Consider the following 23,167-nt stretch of genomic DNA (forward strand, 5'->3'; position numbering starts at 1 on the left):
TAAGTCCGCCCACAGATGAACTTCAATGCCCCTGCATACAGCGTTGAGCAGTGAACACTGCATGAAAGTGCTGTTTTAACGGGCCGGCAGCCAGGAAAGTATGGCTGCTGGCCAATTGGCCCAGGGGACGCAGAATACATCATTGCTTCTACCAATGGAGAGTGGGCCCCCTCATCTTTCCAGGGCCCTGGCACTTGCCTGGTGTGCCGGGTGCTTACGCCAGCCCTAATGGGAAATATAGTCATCCTGTCTACTGAGGCTATTAAACAACCATAAATATGGATGCAATTGATAGTTGTTTAATGGTGCAAATTAGATTGTGTAAACCCACCCTGACTATTTCAATGACATCCACAAAGTCTTTAAAACAAGCTTTAACACAAGTGTGAAAGGAATTAAACCTAAGTGTATATGCACACAATATCTTTGATGGGCAATATCGTTTTCAAGCTGAGTATTTCAAGAGGAAGACTCTTTAGGAAACACTTTGGAAACCTAAAGTTTTTAAAAACTAAAGTAGTTAAAAGACGGTCAAAAAATTGAACATATGAACTGCAAATTGTTACATAGAATGCATCTTTGAGTATTTCGTTAATGCTTTTTTAGGCATTTTTCAGAGTGGAATCTCTCTGAAAAAGACATTGTGTGCCCATAGCATGGCTTCTTATTGTACCCTATTGCTGATTTTAGCCATTTAGAGAATGTAAAGTTTAGCAACAGCTCTTTAAATTCCTTATTATGAAATGAGAAGTGCCTTAAAGTGAATGTACAGATTTAAAGAGAATATGTCAGCACAATTTTATGTAGAGTAAAGACTAAGTTGTAATGGCACTGTAATACAGATTAAATTGATGCCTTTGGTGAATAAATCTGCTTTGTAGTTCCTCTTTAATCATCATTTATAATTTTCCGTTAATTAAACTTCATATGGCAGGGGCTGGACTGTACTCTGGGTCTTCTCCTCCCTGTCTATGATACCCCAGCTGCGCTGACTGCTTTCATTTGAAAACTCACTTTAAACAGAGGAGACTGGTCACTGAAAAAGCAGTGACCAGTTATTGTTAGGCTGTAGGCAAGCGAATGGCAGGGAATCAGTGACAAGGAGAAGATAACCGAGTGTATGGTCTGGCCCTTGTGTACCGAAATCAAATTAGCAGAAAATTTTAAATGGTGAATAAAGACACACAATATAGTATATTTCTTCACCAAAGGTATCAATATAAATCGCTATGACAGCATCATTACAGCCATGTCTTTAATTCATATTACATAAATTGTGCTCACAGGTTCTTTCTTTTTAAAGGGAACCTATGAGGTAAATCAAATCATTTTGCCCAAACCACGGGCAGCATGAATCAAAACCTGGCCACATGATTGCAGGATTGTAACCAGGAATATTTTTGCCCAAAATATTTCAATGAAAACAGAAAAACTGGTCAGTGTCCATAATCGGTGTCTAGTGGAGTGCTGAACTCCGGCAGGTTTTCCCAATGACACCAAAAGACAGGTCTCTCACTATGGGAGAGACCTGTCAATCATCTGCAGCAGTATTGGGATAAGCTCCCTGGGTGTGGTGCCGGCCTAGTATAGTCACCAACTATGGCTCTGGATCTGATAACTATAATTCTGAAAGTGCAGAGCTCTTCAGAGAACAAAGTATTGCTTGTCAGATACAGAGCTCCAGATACTCAGTATCGGCATAGAAATTAGTAATACAATTCCAGCTGGCTGCAGCCACCCCTGCCATACTGCTATACTATCACACTCAACTGAATAGTAACACAGTATGCAAGTGAATATGATGATTATTATTATTATTATTATTTATTGGGGTGAGGTATTTAGGGCAGCATAGACTGGTATAGAAATATAATACAGATACTTTTGTGTATGTCTTGTGTATACTTGTTTGCCATCTTTATTACTTCTTCCACTCTGATATTTTTCTTCTAATGCAGACTGCAGTCCTAGCCAATGACCATAGTGATAGGCCATGACATAGAAATGCCATCCCATACCTCTGTGAAGTCTTAAGGCCCTGTCACACACAGAGATAAATCTTTGGCAGATCTGTGGTTGCAGTGAAATCATGGACATATTGTTCCATTTGTACACAGCCACAAACCTGGCACTGATTGTCCACAATTTCACTGCAACCACAGATCTGCCGCAGATTTATCTCTGTGTGTGACAGGGCCTTTAGTGTATCCTATAATCCTACATAGCTTCAACCTTAAAGTTTGCTTGTGATAGTTTTCTTCTTGTCAGGTTTTACAAGCAGGGTTCGGGACACAAAGTAATAATCATGCTTAATGTGACTAATAGTTTAGACATACTATATAATTTCTCTTTAACTGCATGAGAGACCATACAGAGAACCAATAAGGGAAGACCTTGGTTGGCAGTAGTGTTAGAGCTTCTGGGAGAGATGTGATCAGTGATGATAACTTCCCGTATTTCACAGGAATTAAGAGACTATTCACCCAGGAGTTCATTTACTGACTTGGTTGTCCGACATGGGTCAGAAGATATAGCTGTTCATAATGAAAGGCTCAAAATGTATGGATGCAACTGGGCTGTGATGAAATAAATTACATTGGCAAAATATTCCTTGTGAGCAGTATGAGGTAAAAAAAATTCTAGAGTGCTGTACTGGTTCAATAGATTTGGCACGCTGCACTAAAAGGTTAACTCGTGGAGTTCCCATACAAAGTTATTCAACACAGAATAACCAACCTAAAATAACATTGCGTTAAAAGTGATCATTCACTTCAAAATGTATTGTAAACAGAATTTTGATTAAAACAAAATTTTGAATTTTTTCAAATTTATGAGATTTAAATTAAAAAATGAGTGTTACTGAAAAATACAGAAAATATAATTGTATTAATTCTGTTTGTTTTTAATTGTTTTCCATTAAATTAAATATAGTATATTGAAAATGAATCAATATTAATCAATTGCACAGTCTCTAATTGGTTTCAAGATTACAGTAATAGGATATCAAATAATTAAATATTAATATTCTATAAAGTAAATATCATCCTTGAAGCATTAACAATTTTGTTTTCTTTTCTCTTTATACTAAGTTTTGCTGCAAAATAAATATCCTTTTATCACATGGAGTCCAAAATACTTTCCATTTGCATGACCCCCTACATACCTTACCTTCTGGCAGAGTACGTGTTGCTTGATCTATACTTTAGCTCCTAGTTCAGGGCTTTTAAAGGATCTGACTTACCAGAAAAAAGGTGTGGTGTTTCCTTTACACCAAGTCTCACATAGCTGTAAGTTGTATCCTGGGGGATTTGTCATTCTGATGATACATAATTTTCTAATGTCATTCACTAGCGCATTATTCAGAATAGCCTGAAGTTCTTTCTCCTATCTTTAGACGTAGATGTTATTTTTGCCTCATGAATATCAGTGCCACTCTATGAGATGACGATCATGCTGATTTCATTGTGCCTACCCTCGTCAGATCGCAGACGTTACTCTATGAGATAACAACATTTGGGGCAAATGTAACACAATCTCTAGGCTTTTTTAGGGACTGTGAAATGTCAAAAAAATTGGACTTACTATTTTCAACCAGAAGTGGCTCAGCTCAGGTTACCTTCATCCTTTACTAATGGGTGATCAAAAGGGTTGTCCAGTGAGTGTAAAGGCCCAGTCACATTAAACAACTTTCCAGCGATCCCAACAAAGATACAACCTGATGGGGATCGCTGGTAAGTTGCTAGGAGGTCGCTGGTGAGATGTCACACTAAGCAACGCTCCAGCGATCCCACCAGCAACCTGACCTGGCAGGGATCGCTGGAGCGTCGCTACACGGGTTGCTGGTGAGCTGTCACACAGGCAGATCTCACCAGCAACCAGTGACCAGCCCCCAGCCAGCAGCGACGCGTGGAAGTGATGCTGCGCTTGGTAACTAAGGTAATTATCGGGTAACCAAGGTAAGGGCTTCTTGGTTACCCGATGTTTACCGTGGTTACCAGCGTCTGCAGAAACCGGCTCCTGCTGCCTGCACATTCAGGTGTTGCTCTGTCGCTGTCACACACAGCGATGTGTGCTTCACAGCGGGAGAGCAACAACTAAAAAATGTCCCAGGACATTCAGCAACAACCAGCGACCTCACAGCAGGGGCCAGGTTGTTGCTGGATGTCACACACAGCAACATCGCTAGCAACATCGCTGCTACGTCACAAAAGGTATTCCTTAGCAGCGATGTTGCTAGCGATGTTGCTTAGTGTGACGTGGCCTTAAGTTATCACCTAACCCCATGATAGGTGATAATTTACTGATAGATGGAATGCGCACCACTTGGTGGCTCAGAGATGTTTTAGCCCACACAGGAATCTTCTAGTCCCATTACAAAATGGAGAATCAGTTTGTATGCCTGATCTCTTATCCATTCATTCTCTATAGGGCTGCCAGAAAAAGGTGAGTACAGCACTCCTCAGCCTCATAGGGAATTAATGAATGAAGCAGTGGTCAAACATGCATACTGCCCCTCCATTCTAATGGTGATAATGCTTTCACGTTCCACTGATCGGTGCGGGTCTTAGCAGTGAGACACCCATCATTAAAGAAGTTATCACCTATCCTATAGTTTGGTGGTAACTGATTTTCACCAGATAAACCCTTTATGGTCTAGCCTAGATCCTTCTCCATTTGGTCTTACAAGAAACAAGATTCATGGAAAGATTTTAGGAATAAGGTAGGCGGCAAACAAGTACAAAGTCCTTCTATCTCATGAGATCAGGTATGTGATAATGTTAACCACCATTTAAGAGAACCTATTGTGTGCTTTGTTATGGGACACTACATTTCTACATATGCCCTTCTGTAAGTGTATAATTAAAAATCCTAATGTAATAACAACTTTGATGCAATAGGGCACAATATTATATATTTGAGCAATTTTTCCTCACAATACTAGCTTTTAACCATCACCAACTTTTATTACAGAGTTGGTTTAGTCAAATCTCTTTTAGCTACTTGCAAGTTTCTCTGTGTTAACGTTCTCAAAAGGAAGAAATGACTAACAGTATATATATTTATAGAGAGAGTTACCTTCTCACCCCCTGTGGGTGGTTATTTGTCCTTCCTCATTCTCGGGTCCTCTACCAGAGGCCTGGGAGTTTGAGGGTTCTGCGCAGGATCTTAATTGTTCCCAGCACTGCACTTTTCTGGACAGAGAGTTCAGATGTTGCTCCTGGAATCTGTTGCAGCCGTTTTTCCAACTTAGGGGGTCACTGCACCAAGTGCTCCTATCACCACTTGAATCACTTTTACCTTCACCTTCCACATCTTGTTGTTCTTTAAGGCCCTGGTATTTCTCCAGCTTCTCATATTCCTTCTTTCTGATGTTACTGTCATTAGGCACTGCCACATCTATTATCATTGCTGTCTTCTGATCCTTGTCTACTATCACGGTATCTGGTTGGTTAGCTACCACTTGCTTATCCGTCTGGATCGTGAAGACCCACAGGATTTTAGCCCTTTCATTCTCCACCACTTTTTCTGGGGTCTCCTACCTGGATGTAGGGGGACTTAGCCCATATGCTGTACATATATTCCTGTATACAATTCCCGCTACTTGGTTGTGGCGTTCGGTGTACACTGTTCCTGCTTTCATTTTGCATCCTGCCACTATATGTTGGATTGTTTCCATGGTTTTTTACATAGTCTACACCTTGGGTCTTGCCTTGTGTGGTAGATTCATGCTTCTATGGATCTGGTACTTAGCGCCTGCTCTTGTGCTGCTATGATTAGTGCCTCTGTGCTGTCCTGGAGTCCAGCTTTCTCCAGCCATTGGTTGGATTTCTTCATGTCAGCCACCTCCATTATCTGTCTATGTTACATCCCATGCAGCGGCTTGTCTTGCCATGGCACTTCGTGTTCTTGTTCTTTCTTCCTGGACTTTTGTTGTTGCTGTCTTAGGCTCTCCCTCAGCATCTCACCTTTTGGTGCCATTTTTCTGATGTATTCCTGGATACTTCTTGTTTCATCCATGATGGTGGCTTGGACACCTATCAAGCCTCAACCACCCTCCTTTCTGTTGGTATACAATCTTTGGGAGTTTGACTTGCGGTGGCGCCCACCATGCATTGTAAGGAGCTTCCGGGTCTTCACATCTGCAGCTTCCATTTCTTCTTTTGGCCAGCACACGATGCCAGCAGGATATCTGATAACTGGCAGAGCGTATGTATGGATGGCACAGATCTTATTCTTCCCATTGAGTTGGCTCTTTAGGACCTGTCTTACCCTTTGATGGCATTTGGATGTTGCTGCTTTCCTTGCCTCCCCATCATGGTTACTGTATCCCCGTGGGATGCTAAGGTACTTGTAGCAGGTTTGTACATCTGCTATGTGCCCTGCCGGTAGTTCTACTCCATCAGTCTTTACTACCTTGCCTCTCTTTATGACCAGCAGGCCACACTTCTCCAGTCCGAAGGACATCCCGATGTATTCGCTGTATATCCTGGTCAGGTGGGTCAGTGAACTGATGTCTCGTTCATTTTTCGTATACAGCTTGATGTCATCCATGTAGAGCAGGTGGCTGATGACGCTTCCACTCTTGAGCTTGTATCCATAGCCAGACTCTCCTTTCCTGGAGAGACAATTTGAATAATTCCCAGAGGGGCATTGCAGCTATAAGTCCCCTTACCACTGACAGCCAGACTGGTTTGTCAGGTCTCCATAAGGAGAATAGTCTTCCCCCGTGGCCCCACATAGCTTCTCATAAGCCAGATCAGATACCCACACTTTGCACTGACGAGGGGGCAATCACCCCGAAACATCGTGTCTGCAAATTGGGATTCTGATCTGGCATATATCCTAGGTCATATGAAAAGACTTGTCAAAAGGCCAATTTTGACTTTTATGATCGCTACTTCAAATAGGTGTCGCTAGAGTTTGTCTCCTTTCCTGGAGAGACAATTTGAATAGCCAAACTCTGTAATTATCTGACTGAGGGGGTTCAAGCCTATGCAGAACAGCAATGGGGATAGTGCATCACCTTGGTACATGCCACATTTGATGGACACTTGTGCTAGTTGCCTTGAGTTGACTTCCAGTGTTGTCCTCCATAGCCCCATTGAATTGCTCAGGAAGGTTCTTAATTTCCTGTTGGCAATGTAGAGAGCCAAGCATTCACAGATCCATGTGTGTGGCATTTAGTCATAGGCTTTCCTATAGTCAATCCAGGCTGTGCTGAGATTGGTCTGTCTGGATCTTGAGTCTTGAGTGACTGCTCTATCCACTAGCAGCTGGTGCTTAGAGCCACTGGTGTTGTTCCCAATGCCTTTCTGAGCTGGATTCATGTACCCATTCATATGGTTACATAGCTTGGTGGCTATGATGCCTGACAGGAGTTTCCATGTCGTTGTAAGGCAGGTTATTGGACGGTAGTTGGATGGAATTGTTCCTTTACAAGGGTCCTTCATGATCAGCACTGTTCTATATTGTGTTAGCCAAGCTGGGTGGTGGCCTGCTTCCAGTAGTTGGTTCATCTGTTTTGCCAGCCGTTCATATGCTGCTGTTAATTTCTTTAGCCAGTAGGTGTGGATCATGTCTGGGCCAGGTGCTCTCCAGCTCTTCATTTTCTTGACGTGCTCTTGGATGTCTACTTCTGTGATGGTGACTGGTTCTTGTTCTGGGTGGTTATTGTGTTTCATTCTCAGATCTTGCAGCCACTTTGCACCCGTGTTGTGTGTTTTTTCCTTCTCCCATATGTCTCTCCAGTATTATTCAGTCTCTGCTATAAGTGGAATTTCTGCTACTGTGCTGTTAATCTACAGCTGGTCCCAACCCCATTTATAAGGCGAGAAATTCCACTTATTAAACCTGACAGGGCACACCTGTGAAGTGAAAACCATTTCCGGTGACTACCTCTTGAAGCTAATCAAGAGAATGCCAAGAGTGTGCGAAGAAGTAATGAAAGCAAAAGGTGGCTACTTTGAAGAACCTAGAATATAAGACACATTTTCAGTTGTTTCACACTTTTTTGTTAAGTATTTCATTCCACATATGTTAATTCATAGTTTTGATGCCTTCAATGTGAATCTACAATTTTCAGAGTCATTAAAATAAAGAAAACTCTTTGAATGAGAAGGTGTGTCCAAACTTTTGGTCTGTACTGTTTATATTTTGTTTAATTAAAATAATTACTGTAAGTCAGTACGATGAAATTTTGTCACATAGAGATTTTCACAAACTTTGCAGACTGTCATTATAGCATTGAGTTTCTTTTCAAACTATATATTCTGACACTCCACCTGATAACTCCTCTGGTGTCTGTGATCTATGCAGGCAGACGCAGGTGATCTGGTGTCAACCTGCTGAGTGCTAATTCAGAGGCAGGCTAGAAGGGTTTAATCTCTGCTAGTCTCCTTGTTAGGCCGGTGTCACAATTGCGATTGACTCGCACATGTGCAATGCGAGAAAACCTCGCATTGCACTCGAACCAATGTTAAGCAATGAGGCAGCTCCGATCTGCTTTTTTTTCTCAGCTCAAATCGGACTGAGAAAAAAATCACAGCATGCTGCGATTTTTAGAGTTTCTCACGCGAGTCACTCCAATGCAAGTCTATGGGTGCGAGAAAAAAAACAGATGTCATATGGATGGCACACAGACCACCCTAGTGACATGCGTTTTTCTAAATACATTTTTCGCATGTTGCAGGGAACACTGTAAATGAATGAGGTCTATCGATGTTGGTCAATCTCTCTCTCTCTGTCTGTCAGTCTCTCCCTCTCGGTCTCTATCTCTCTCTGTCGGTCGGTCTCTCTCTCTCGGTCTCTATCGCTTTCGGTCGGTCTCTCCCGCTCACCCCCTCTCTCAAACTCACCAATCACCGGCGCGGCGCTGCACAGCTGTCACAAAGCTCCGGCGGCTTTTCCTCTTTTGAAAATGACGGTCGCTCATTATTCCATCTCGTATTCACTGTTTTCCCTGTCCACCGGCGCCTATGATTGGTTGCAGGAAGACAGCTGTTACTCAATGTGGGGGCGTGTCTGACTGCAACCAATCACAGCTGCCGGTGGGCGGGTCTATATCGTGCAGTATAATAAATAAATAAATAATTTAAAAAAAATGGCATGCGGTCCCCCCCAATTTTCATACCAGCCAAGGTAAAGCCATACGGCTGGAGGCTGGTATTGTCAGGATGGGGAGCCCCACGTTATGGGGAGCCCCCACCCTAAAAATATCAGCCAGCAGCCGCCCTGATTGCTGCATCCATTAGATGCGGCAGTCCCGTGACTGTACCCGGCTCATCACGAATTGCCCTGGTGTGGTGGCAATCGGGGTAATAAGGAGTTAAAGGCAGCCCATAGTATGATGCCAGCCTAAAGTCTCCTTTAATCAACTGCTGTGGGTCAAAAAAAAATCACATCTGCTCCCCTCCTATATATATACTAGCTGTTTCCAGCCAGCTAACGCTCGGCATGCTCATTGCTATCTAATTAACGCTGCTAGTGATTAAACTAAAGTTAATATGACATTCAGTAGTGCTTACGCAGGTGGTAAATTAAATTAAATGAAGTTTGTAACAATAATAATCATCAAAAATCTGAATAATACTAATGATACATTTTATTCACAGTGTAAAATTGAAAACAAACTGGATTCAATAAGATGTGCATTTTTTATTCATTCCAGCATCTAAACAAATTTCATAACGAAAATTAAGTTAAAATTTCTCTGTAAACACAATTAAATGTATAGTCATTTTTGTCATTTTCAAAAATCTTTCCTTGACTTCTACCAGGTACAATTTGAACTGAAAGACATTTATGACTTGTTACCATAGAGAATGCAGTGCATAATTGACCATGTGTGAATACAGGATCAGGTAGGAGAACGCCAATCTTATCGAATGTTTGTCCTTGCGATTTTGTAATTGTCATGGAATAAGCCAGACGAAGTGGGAATTGTTTTCTTGTTATCTTAAACTTTATTGCGATTTTCGCTAGTGTCCAATAGTATTCTTGGAATGAGAACCTTTTGAACACGACGCTCCCCAGAAAAAAAAAATGCAGTCGATGAGATTTGTACCAAGAGTTTCTACGATTAATTGAGTACCATTGCACAGTCCTTTCTTTGGATTTAGCTTGCGGAGTAGCATGACACAGCAGCATTTCTTAAGGCTTAGCATATGAGGAGTGAGGCCGATAGGATTCAGGGAATCTACAAATTTGATGGGGTACTGAGCTCTTTCTTCTTCTAGTATGATTTAGTCTGACCCCCAAGCATGTTCAACACTTGTTCATTGACTGTCAGCGTGTCATTTTTTTTTAGGGCATAGTACTGCTCTGGAAGCAAGATCAGCAGGAGTGAGAGAGTTCAGGTCATTCCCAAATATGATCGTCACGACGTCTTGAGTCAGCATGACTTTGTTCAGCTTCATAAAATCCACCGGATTCCCATCTTCAACTCCTGATCCAACAGTTAGCAGCCACTTACAAAACTCTACCTTATCAGGATTGACTCGCATGTTCCTGATTAATTTCAGTTCCTTGAAGGATTTCCAGACTGGACTGCTCTTGACACATGCCTCTACAATACTAACGCGATTTCCTTGAAGTACAACGGCATTTTTGTCGACAAAAATCTTCTCCAACAACAATCACGATCCCACCAAAAGGTTCTTCATTGTGAAGGAGAACACGTAAGCTTCTATCAACGGCATTAAAAAGATGAACGTGAGACATTGAAATTTCATCCATATAATAAGCTTAGTATCCCGAAGCTCTCGGCAGACTGAGGTTCCTTCTTTAATACTTGGTACAGTTCTGTCATTGAAATGAATTGAAATTCCAAATCCGGAGTGGACTGTTTTACCGCCTGCGTAAAAAAAAAAAAATCTTCAATACAGACATCTTAAATTTACATTTTTCAGTATTCTGTAATTGTAAATAAAATGACCTTTTAGTAATGTAGCTGCCAAACCAGTAGGAGCAACTGTTTTTACAATGCCACCATTCCCAAGTATAGTAAATGTCAAAGCCTTATACATGAACGTCTTTCCACAACCTCCTGCACCAGATAAAAAAAAGCATTTTTGTGACGTGGTTGGATTATTAACTGCATTCATAATTGCTTCAAAGGCGCCTCGTTTTTCTAGGTTCATCAGAGACTGCAGTAGTTCAGATTCATGTTTCTCGTTACCACATCAACAATGTCACACAGTTGATATGCATCTGATAGGGAAGGTAGTCCACAACTTTTGCAATCTTTAGCAAACTGTTGTAAGTGGTCTTGGATATCGGCAAGTGATTGCTGCTCGGCCATGTATTCGCTGTGAGTCAGGAGGAAGTCTTCCATCATGTTATTTTTATATTTGTTGTATAAATTAAGTCCACTTGTGACGTTGGCGTGGTTCAGGATTGCAGCAAATAGCTGTCGAAGCTCACCAGGCATTCTAAATAAAGATGCTTCTTCCATGGTTTTCTCCCACTCTGAGTCATCATGCAATAATCCCATGGCCCTTGCTATCAGAATATAAGTTTCGTATGTGTGTCCTTCCACTGTTCTCAGATCTTCGAATGATGTAGCACCTGTCAACAACATAAAGAAAATAATTAAAAATTATAAAAAAGTCAGGATGATCTAATAACATACAATTAGATGAATATGACTTAGGTTGCTTTCACACTACGTTTTTTTAACATCCGTCATGAAAGTTTTTTTAACGCAAAAACGGATCCAGTGCAAATGCATTTTCATTTCAATGCATTTGCAATGGACTCGCGTCAACATGCATTCACCTGCGTTTGCGTGCGTTTATAGTGAGGATCCAGGGAGTTGCAGTTTTTAAACATTTTTCAAAAACGCTACTTGTAGCGTTTTTGAGCTGCGTCCAAATACTGCAAATTGCTGGATCCTGACTATACTGCATGCAAACGCATGTGAACGCTGGCATGCTGATAGACAGGATCCTGCTTGCTCTACTGAGCATGTACAGAAACCAGCCTCAGGTGATCAGTCTCTCTCTCCCCCTCCCTCTCTGTCTCTCTCCGCCTCCCTCTCGCCCCCTCCCTCTCTGTCTCTCTCCCCCTTCCTCTCTCCCTCTCTGTCTCTCTCCCCCTCCCTCTCTCCCTCTCCCTCTCCTCTCCCTCTCCCCCGCCTGGGAGCTGCGGACACTCGTAACCGAGATAAATATCGGGTAACCAAAGAAAGCGCTTCTCTTAGTTACCCGATGTTTACGTAGGTTACGTGTGCAGGGAGCAGGCAGCCCGGCTTCTAGCACCTGCGGATGCTCATAACCAATGTAAATATCGGGTATCCAAGCAAGTTACCCAATGTTTACCTTGGTTATGAGCCTCTGCAGCTGTTAGAAGCCAGCTCCCAGTATATCACGTTCAGTTCCACTGACTCCTGATCACATGACTCTAATGCCCGCCCATAAACTTAAAGTGACAGGATCCTGCAAAATAACACATGCGTTTGCATGCGTTTTTTTGCTGTAAAAGCAGGATCCGCTTTTACAGCAAAAAAAACGTTCATGACGCATGTTAAAAAAACGTAATGTGAAAGCAGCCTTACCCTTGATATGCATCACTAGTAGGTGCAGGAAAAATCTTTCCATATCTTGTGGAGAGACAGAGTACATTCTTGTCTGCACCTCTTGTTCTTGTCTTCTAAAACTTATTTGTCCAGACATAATGGTAGGGTATTTCACAATATAAATACTGACGTGCTGACGGATAAGTTTGGTTTAGAACGAACCATTTGGTAAGTTTTGTGCCATCACGTTGAGCTTTTTCCAGAGAACGCTGCTCTGCTCCATCCTCGAAGTAAACTGATTGTTGGAAAGGTAGGTGTACCGAAAGTCTTTCCATAGCATGGGAACGTGCAGACATCTCACATTTTCTCAGCCGCCACATTGCTTCAGGCAATGCCGAATATCGTGTGTCGATGAAAGTCTTAATCTCGTCCCAGTGGTAGGTGCCAGTGTTGCTGGCTTTGTTCACTTGAACGATGGCTGCATCATGTCCTTTGTACACGTACTTGAAAATATATTTGACGGTCTGGATGGAAGAGCAGATTTCCACATTTATGTGTGCGTTGTACTTCTGAGAGAGGTAGGAGTTGTATGGCACAACCTGTGACGACATGGACTCTGTCAGTGCCTAGCATGGGTTAAGTTCTTAAAATGCAGCCAGACAAGAAGATAGTTTGTTTATAGACGGGGGATAAGCCCCTCATTTTTTCTACAAAACTCTTAGGAGTCTAGTGTTAAGCCCCCGTCACATTTAGCGACTTACCAGCGATTCCAAAAACGATGCGACCTGATAAGGATCGCTGGTAAGTCGCTGGGAGGTTGCTGGTGAGATGTCACACAGTCAGATCTTACCAACGACTCAGTAACGATACAGGTCGCAGTAGCGACCTGTATAACGATCTCTGCTGTCATTGGGACTCTGTCACACAGTGTCAAACATAGCGATGCGTCCTGCCCAGCAGGACATCGCCTTTGAAGAAAATGGTCCAGGACATTCAGCAACGACTGGCAACCTCACAGCAGGGTCCAGGTCGTTGCTGGATGTCACACACAGCGACATCGCTAGCAAGATCGCTGTTGCGTTACCAAAACCGTGACTCAGCAGCGATGTCGCTAGCAATGTCGCTTAGTGAGACGTGGCCTTTACAGTACTTGTTGACTCATGTAATTGGCTTGGCCAGTGAAGGTCAGACACCCAGACAAATCAATTATGCGAACCTCCCATTGTATTACTATGTGAATTGCTAGATGTGATGTAACTTAGCTGTCTCCCTTGTCTCTGGATATTTTGTATACGGCTTGAAATCTAGCCGATAAGAGCCCAGTCTTATCCACCAATCGTGAAGAACCCAATGGTCTGAATGGAGAGCTCAGGGGTGTAAGAAGGATGACTGTCCATTGCCCGGGTAGACTCTTGCTACCAATCTAGGACCTGGGGATCCGATTGGCAAGCCATAACCAAACCTGGATTATAATACTATATAGACTTCAGCATCGAATGCAAGGATTCGGCTGAGCTATCAAGGACTACCTAAGGAAGGAATACAGCTTGGGACAATCCACTCACCTGACTACAGGCTTTGTGGTCTTCATCTAGCTTCCTAAATCTGGCGTTATTCCATTCTCGGTGGGTGCCTGCCGAAAGCGGGGTGCTGCTGGTTTGGAGTAAGTAGCCCTGGGAGCTCTGAGGCACGGACATTCTAATCCCTGGTGAGCCAGTGGAAGGGTGAGAAACTGTTGCCAGTTACATTCTGTGGTTTTGCTGGTTATGTGCCATATGGTGTTAATTGTTTGGGGATCCAATAAAGTCTTAATATTGTGATTCCCTCACCCTGTGTTGTCTGAGTAGTGTTCTGCCCACGGTTAAGGAGGTCGGGCGTTCAGTTGGGATGAGCCCTGGGCCATGCTGTCTTTCTAAAGGCGACTGGGGCAGCGGACGAGAGCACCCACTGACCCCCGTGTCTCCACACAACCCAGAGGCTGTCAACTTCCACGTCCCTAATCTTGAGCTTAATTCCATCTTTTCGTTTGTGGTATACTGGATAACCATCCACATTAATATTTGTTTCTTCGCTGAAGTCTTTGGGAAACTTTTTGGAGCATGTGTGGATTCCTTTTACATCTTCCATACACGGTGAATTTCTATTGTGTTCTCCACAGGGCCCATGAATCATGCAGCTGGTGACAACATCGTAAAGCTCCTTGTTAATATCCGATTCAGGTATTTCTGCACAAACAGCTTTGTTACAATCGATAGCTTCTCGAAACTTGTCTTCGTCGTCCACAATTAAGAGCATATGGCAATGAGGAACACCTGAAAAAATAAATGGATGTATTAAATGTGCATTATTAATCATTCCATTCTTAACATTACTGTTACGAACATTCAGATGAATCTATGTAATACCTCTTTTTTGAAATTCAATGACGTAGGTGTATGCCTTTACGTTTCCCATCACTCCTCCTTTTTTTGCAGTCAAGTCGTTTAGTAACTCTTGTAGCTTTAAGTGGAATATGGTAGATACCAGATCTGAGCGGTCTATTGCTGTTTCATGTTGTAAAAGGCCGGACTAAATTTCTTCCCAAATTGGGTTGCAAGTGAACGTAATAAATAAATCCGGTTTTCCAAATTTTGCTACCAGTCATCGCATCTTGGTAATTCTGTGTCATGGCACATTTTCCACCGGTAAAAGAAGAGGGAAGTATGCGACCTGGTCTCAGATCTTATTGTTCAGCACTACTGTTGATATAATCCATAAACCCGAAATATAATTCTAGTCTTAGTTTCTTTTGCTTTTGTCTGTTCCAGTCCAGTCGCTGCGCTTCAACCTCTAGGTAGGCATCAATTATGTATTCAACAAAAAACGGAGAATTGTGGTTTAAGGGATAACAATAAATATTTTATTAGCTGGCAAATACCATATTATAACACTCATAAATTGCATATGGAGAGCAGGGGTCAAAAAGGGTATCCAGGTATTCAGTATATAGTTAATTAAGTCACATTATTGCTACAAGGAAGTACATGTCCACAAAGGGTACAGGGAATAAAGTGTCATGTACAATACAATTACTATTACCACAGAAGCAGGGGGATTACATAAACATTGCACACAGTCCCATGTAAAGTGCTATGCATATCCTAGTGGATCAGACACGAATTTTAGCAGCACATATATAACAAATCAAGTAACAGTCATATGTATACCAGTACCCAGAGGTGGAGGGGATTCACACCAAGTATTGTTGTGTCAGCTTGCCGGAATGTAACAGCGGGTTGAAGGATTGTTGATCCTGAAGGCGGTACGCAAAGAATTCCCTCATCGACACATTCCTGTTTTTTTTTCTTGTTCCTCTGCATCATGACTGATATCTTCCTGTTCTTTATCGTCATGTGCCGCCCCCGTGTCAGCAGCCTGCTGCTTGGATCCGGATCCGCGGTGGCTCGAGGGATCTCCGGACCCGGGGGTCAGGGTCGTGCGGCCACTTGGAATAAAAGGGGGGATATTTACAAGGGAGGATGTAGAAAGTTCGTGACGCCACCCGTGGTGTGTGGTAAGGTGCAGTACCATCGCTGCAGTTGGAAGTAACCGGTGGTGATGGTGTGGGCATCCAGGTGTTTAACACCTCCACGGGTAGGGGGAATGCCCCGGGACTCGATGAAGGCGACAGGGAGGTACCGTTGGGACGGTAAGGGTCACTTATGTACTCACTCAGTCCAATAACGCTGAAACCGACAACTATGGTAAACCAAAGTGCTTGACAGCCAGTTGGTGTTGCCTGTTAGTCTGTGACCTTTTCCTTTGCACCTTCTCTTCTAACTGGTCCCTTTAGCATAAAACTAGTCGGGTCCCGCTCACCAGTGTGGCTAACTGGGTGAACTTGCTCTCAGGGTTCACGCTTGGGATTTTCTGGACTATGTAGTGGGAAAGTCCTGTCCCCCTCGTTGCGCTAGTACCCCGATTTTGGAGCGAGTGGAGAACGGATCTTGAAAGCTCCGTCCTCTTCAGGTAAATTACCAGGACGCCTGAAGCTACTTCCTGGCCTAGGGTCCATGTACCCCGTCGTGCCCTGGCCCCTGCCCAGTGATGGTACAAGGCCGCCGGCTGTCCTCCTCGACAGTCCGTGCCCCTTGTCACGATCCCTTGCGACCGGGGTCCAGCTCCTACCAGGCCTAGACCAACGTCTGCCACCTAGTAGTACCAAGAAGCCCAGCTTCTGACCTGTCCTCTCACTTTCACCTCCAAAACTACACTGACCGTCTCCTGACACTCCTGACCTCCCCTTAACCAGCCCCCCAGTGGCGACCCTATTCCCTTCAGGTTAGCCACTGGTGTGTCTGGTGGGTGCGGTGCACAGTGTTCCTAGGATTTTGATTAGATTGTTCTTGGTAAAGGTCAGGGACCCGTAACCAAGAAGGAGGTGGATACTGTGCAGAAGGGCAGATTGCACAATACCCTGTGACGACTTGAGAGGCCAGAAAGAAGAAGAAAAAGTACTGCTTACAACGGGAAGCACACCTGACAATCATTAAATAAATAGGATTTTATTGAATTGCAAAACAGGGGGGTTAAAAACAATTAAAAACATAAAGCCCACACCTGGGCGTCTCCATGTACTGCAAATGTCTACGTCAAATATGCACTTACAATAAATCAATAGCACAAAACAGTGTAAATCACAGCACATCAATCCACAATACTGTTAGTGAGGCTAGGGTCACCAGAGCATCTAATCTATCAAACAATAGTGTAATCCCTAAATAGAGAATCAATGCATATAGTCCCTAAAATAGAGAAATAATACATATTTCCATTTGTTGTGGAGAAGGTGGTAAAACCGACCCTAGTCAGTTCTTACACAGACCAATGGTGGACCCAATAGGTGGAACAACCTCACTTCATGGAGACCCCAGGATACGCCCCACACGTATCGCCGCTAGGCTTCATCAGGGACAGGTAGTGGTGACAATCCAAATCCCAATCCTCTTATATAGTGTACACAAATGAATACAAGTAGCCAAAAGTCACCTGTGTGCTCTGGTCCGGACCAGTTCGGAGCAGAAAGTGCCCCACGTGTGCAAACCGCTGGCCATGATAACTCCAGTCCATGGCAGACGCTGCGCAGGTATCCTACACATAGAAGGATATGTGTAGGATACCTGCGCAGTGTCTGCCATGGACTGGAGTTATCATGGCCGGCGGTTTGCACACGTGGGGCACTTTCTGCTCCGAACTGGTCCGGACCAGAGCACACAGGTGACTTTTGGCTACTTGTATTCATTTGTGTACACTATATAAGAGGATTGGGATTTGGATTGTCACCACTACCTGTCCCTGATGAAGCCTAGCGGCGATACGCGTGGGGCGTATCCTGGGGTCTCCATGAAGTGAGGTTGTTCCACCTATTGGGTCCACCATTGGTCTGTGTAAGAACTGACTAGGGTCGGTTTTACCACCTTCTCCCCACAAATGGGAATATGTATTATTTCTCTATTTTAGGGACTATATGCATTGATTCTCTATTTAGGGATTACACTATTGTTTGATAGATTAGATGCTCTGGTGACCCTAGCCTCACTAACAGTATTGTGGATTGATGTGCTGTGATTTACACTGTTTTGTGCTATTGATTTATTGTAAGTGCATATTTGACGTAGACATTTGCGGTACATGGAGACGCCCAGGTGTGGGCTTTATGTTTTTAATTGTTTTTAACCCCCCTGTTTAGCAATTCAATAAAATCCTATTTATTTAATGATTGTCAGGTGTGCTTCCCGTTGTAAGCAGTACTTTTTCTTCTTCTTTGTGAATTTTGCCCCTACTGCTTGTGGCTGCACCCTGCTACATTACTCTTGTCAATATTGCTGTGCACCCTGTTTTCTTACAAGACTTGAGAGGCCAGGGCGTCACAGTCACCATCCTCCATTTCATGACTTTTCCTTTTTGCAGTTCTCCCTTGCTTCTGTATTCCAGGTTGCCAGCCGTGTTCAGCATACGGAAAGAGTGAATATACCATTGGATCACAGTTTGGGCTAAGGTACACAATATTCTGTAGTCATAGCTGCCCAATGGGATGAACAGCAATGTCTCTTTTGATCGTCGGCTCTCCATCATCGGAGACAAACACGGCTGCAACTTCATTGGCTGTCGGCAAGTTGTATCGGCGAGGGTCGTGTTGTCTATCCTTTGTTATCCACATTTAAATTTTATGCTAGTCGTAGCCACTCTGATCAATCAAATCCTTCATCATCTTGAAAGCCTGAGCAAATGGGTTGATATCTCTGAGGAAACAGTCAATAGTATTCATTATGTCCCTCTTGCATCCTTCATTTTGCTCGTTATTTAATCATTAAATATTTGCATACTCAGGATCTAATATGTAGAGTTGTGAATATGAAGGAGTATCAGATCTAAAGAAAGCACAAATATATTTTTCATTTTTAAAAAAGAGCAGCAATAAATTAAAAACGTACATTTAATTGTATTCTGGTCTTTTACTTCAGAGAAGTTGATGTACGGTGGTACACTTGACCGTGAATAATTAAAACGGGTGGGCCACCGGAAAATTTCATTGACTGAAATGCAAAGGATGCAAAGGCAAAAGCACTGTTGTACTTTCTGATGTTCTTTCTAAAATGTTTGCCTCGTTCGTATCTTGAGTTAACCACGCTTGAAACTGCTGAGGATATTCATTTAACCCCTTAACGACCGCGGGCCGTAAAATTACGTCCTAAATGACATAATCTTACTGCCCGCGGTCCTCCGGCGGCAGCATGCCGCGATCGGCACACATCTCAGCTGATTTTCACAGCTGAGATGTGTGCCTGCTAGGCACGAGCAGAATCGTTATCTGCTCGTGCCGATTAACCCCTTATATGGCGCTGTCAATACATGACAGCGCCATTATAAGCGCGATCGCGGTAAAGTTTTACTTACCGCCGAAACCGGAAGTCACGTGACGCGATCACGTGACTCCCGATAGTTGTCATGGTAGTACAGGGTCATGTGATGACTCCTGTACTACACATGAATTGGTTTCACTTTCGCTGTGCCCGGGGCACAGCAAAAGAGAAAGACAGCGTATCTGCTGTTTACAGCCTTCCAGCTGTGATCAGCAGATACTGCAGAGCGATCGGAATGCTGATCGCAATAGCCCCCTAGGGGGACTAGTAAAATAAAAAAAAAAAGTAAAAAAATAAGTTTTAAAAAATTTAAAAAAAAACAAAAAAACCTAAAAGTTCAAATCACCCCCCATTCGCCCCATTGAAAATTAAAGGGTTAAAAAAATAAAAAATATACACACATTTGGTATCGCCGCGTTCAGAAACGCCCGATCTATCAAAATATAAAATCAATTAATCTGATCAGTAAACGGCGTAGCGGCAAAAAAATTCCAAACGCCAAAACGACGTTTTTTTGTCGCCACAACTTTTGCGCAAAATGCAATAAGAGGCGATCAAAACGTAGCATCTGCGCAAAAATGGTACCGTTAAAAACGTCAGCTCGAGACGCAAAAAATAAGCCGTCATTGAGCCTAAGATCCCGAAAAATGAGAACGCTACGGGTCACGGAATATGGCGTAAAACGTGCGCCACTTTTTTCGGACAAACTTCCGATTTTTTTTTAACCCCTTATATAAAAGTAAACCTATACATGTTTGGTGTCTACGAACTCGCACTGACCTGAGGCATCACACCCACACATCAGTTTTACCATATAGTGAACACAGTGAATAAAATATCTCAAAAACCATAGTGCTATCGCACTTTTTTTGCAATTTTTCAGCATTTGGAATTTTTTTGCCATTTTCTAGTACACAATATGGTAAAACTGATGGTTTCATTTAAAAGTACAGCTCGTTCCGCAAAAAATGAGCCCTCACATGACCATATTGACTGAAAAATAAAAAAGTTACGTCTCTCAGAAAAAGAATGGCGAAAAAAAAAAACGGAAAGCGAAAAATCGGCCGGTCGTGAAAGGGTTAATTCACGTAAGTGTATGGTACCACTTCCGCAGCATGACGTAAACTTTGCACTGTGTAATTTTTCTTTACAAAAGTGAGATGCAATCACTACACGTAACGTCTCGCTTTCCCACGTGGTGTTTACTGGGTATATGCTCTGGATTTCTTGCTGCATACCTCGAAGATGGTGGCAGTTTACGTCGATGGGCATTGTTGTTTTCAACTTCCGCAGGTGTCAAATTCATTCTTGGTTGACACTGGGTATATGTATCAGCTTCACTTCTTTCTGTCGCTCGGTTGATATAAACCTTGTGAATAGAGATGAGCGGTGTTCTAATCGAACTGTTCGCCAATCTCAAATTCGACCTTTTCGGCGATGTTCGAGTCGTTTGCCGAACGCAAACAATTAGCTTCAAGTTCGACAGTTTGAGGTTATGTTCGATAACGGTTCGATCACCAAAAGCGTAACTGTTTTTTCACAGTAATACTGTCATTCAATGCTAATACAGTGGAACCTTGGTTAACGAGAACAATCCGTTCTTGGAGTGTGCTTGTTAACCAAGTTACTCGTTTAGCAAAGCAAGATTTCCCATAGGAAATCATTGCAATGCAGACTATTCCTTCCACAACTTGTTAAATGTCCTACCCTGGTCCCTTATTGTGCCATTCCACACATGCACAAACACACACAAACATATACAAACATACACGCACACACACATATTTTGCTTACCTTACCTTCCATTCCATCGCCGGCCTCCTGGGACTTGCAGTTTGCCAGTACAAGAGGTGTATCGGGTAACCATCGCGACCGATGCCGGAACTTCTGCTGCCAGAGCGCTGACGTAAAAGACAGGAGCCGCTTGCCTCTGATTGGCCAGCGTGCTGCCTTTGAGTAGCGTCTGACAGAGGAAGTTCATCCCTCGTCGCGACGGTTACCTGATACACGTAGTTCGGCGCTACAGGATGTGTATCGGGTAACCATCACGACGAGGAAGGAACTTCCTCTGTCAGATGCTACTCAAAGGCAGCGGGGTGGACAATCAGAGGTAAGCGGCTCCTGCCTTTGACGTCAGCACTTTGTCAGCGGAAGTTCCCGCATCGGTCGTGATTGTTACCCGATACATATCCTGTAGCAGTGAACTACGTGTATCGGGTAACCACCACGACGAGGGAGGAACTTCCTCTGTCAGACGCTACTCAAAGGCAGCGCACTGGCCAATCAGAGGCAAGCGGCTCCTGCCTTTGACATCAGCGCTCTGTCAGCGGAAGTTCCGGCATCGGTCACGATGGTTAACCGATGCATAGTTACATAGTTACATAGTTACTTAGGTTGAAAAAAGACCTAGGTCCATCTAGTTCAACCTTCCTCCACCAGTTCTACATTTAGTCACTAAGTCATTTATAGCCAACAATGTTTTGTGTACTGAGGAAATCATCCAGCCCTTTTTTAAAAGCTGTTATAGTATCTGCCATTACAACCTCTTGTGGTAGTGTATTCCACAGTCTGACCGCTCTAACTGTAAAGAACCCTTTCCTATTTAGGTGTCGGAATCGCTTTTCTTCCACTCGCAGTGAGTGCCCCCTGGTCCTTAGTATTGTTTTTGGAAGAAATAAGTCATGTGCCAGTCCTTTATATTGATCACACATGTATTTATACATATAAATGAGATCTCCTCTGAGACGTCTTTTTTCTAAGCTAAACATATCTAACTTTTTCAACCTGCCATCATATGGGAGGCCTTCCATTCCTTGTAATAGTCTAGTTGCCCGCCTTTGAACTGACTCTAACTTCTGAATGTCCTTTTTAAAATGTGGAGCCCAAAACTGGATCCCATATTCCAGATGTGGTCTTACAAGTGATTTATAGAGGGGTAACAATACGTTGGGATCACGGGATCTAATCTCTCTTTTTATACACCCTAAAATCTTGTTTGCTTTAGCAGCTGCTGCTTGACATTGAGTGCTGCTGCTCAGCTTATTTGTAATGAGAATACCCAAGTCCTTCTCCTGTTCTGTAGTCCCGAGTTTACTTCCATTTAATGTATACGCAGCTATAGGATTACTCCGTCCTAGGTGCATTACTTTACATTTATCAACATTAAATCTCATTTGCCAAGTATCTGCCCATTCTGACATCTTATCCAGATCTTTTTGTAATATTGTACTATCCAGGTCAGTTTTTAATATCCTACATAGTTTGGTGTCATCGGCAAAGACTGACACTGTACTATCAATCCCATCCACAAGGTCATTAATAAAGAGAGTACACATCTTGTATCGGCGAACTGCAAGTCCCAGGAGGCGGGCGATGGAACAGAAGGTAAGGTGAGCATAATATGTGTGTGTGCGTTCATGTTTGTGCATGTTTGTATGTGTTTGTCTTTGCCTGCCATTGTTTTCAATGGTGTTCGAAGGTGTTAGAAAGTGTTCGACGAACACACCCGCCGTTCGACGAACCGAACTCGAACACTAGGGTGGTGGCTCAACTCTAGTTGTGATATCTCTCTCTGGCCTTATCAATCTGCTCAGGTGTTCCTTGTTGATAAGCAATCCTTCGATTTTGTCGATATTGTTGTTGTCGAGCAGCTACTGCATCGTTGTCCGGATTTTCCTGCGGCCTGTGAGATGGACCTGGCAACTCTTCTTTGATCATTTTATTTGGGAGAATATGGATGCAATTAAATGTA

At 43.1% G+C, this 23,167-nt stretch overlaps 1 protein-coding gene and 1 pseudogene across 1 annotated transcript in view; both read right to left on the reverse strand.

The window, feature by feature from the left end:
• The window catches only part of LOC142289695 (uromodulin-like), a 28,557-nt gene extending 18,055 nt beyond the window's left edge, over positions 1-10,502 (reverse strand). The window contains exon 1 of the mRNA XM_075333623.1: positions 10,472-10,502. Within this exon, the coding sequence (XP_075189738.1) occupies positions 10,472-10,502 (31 nt within the window). The remainder of the gene's footprint in view (positions 1-10,471) is intronic.
• Positions 10,503-11,137: 635 nt separating this feature from the next.
• Positions 11,138-15,182, reverse strand: LOC142289697 (uncharacterized; annotated as a pseudogene).
• Between the last annotated feature and the right edge of the window lie 7,985 nt (positions 15,183-23,167).

The sequence above is a fragment of the Anomaloglossus baeobatrachus genome, chromosome 2 (genome assembly GCF_048569485.1).
Source record: "Anomaloglossus baeobatrachus isolate aAnoBae1 chromosome 2, aAnoBae1.hap1, whole genome shotgun sequence".
Lineage (NCBI taxonomy): Eukaryota > Metazoa > Chordata > Amphibia > Anura > Aromobatidae > Anomaloglossus > Anomaloglossus baeobatrachus.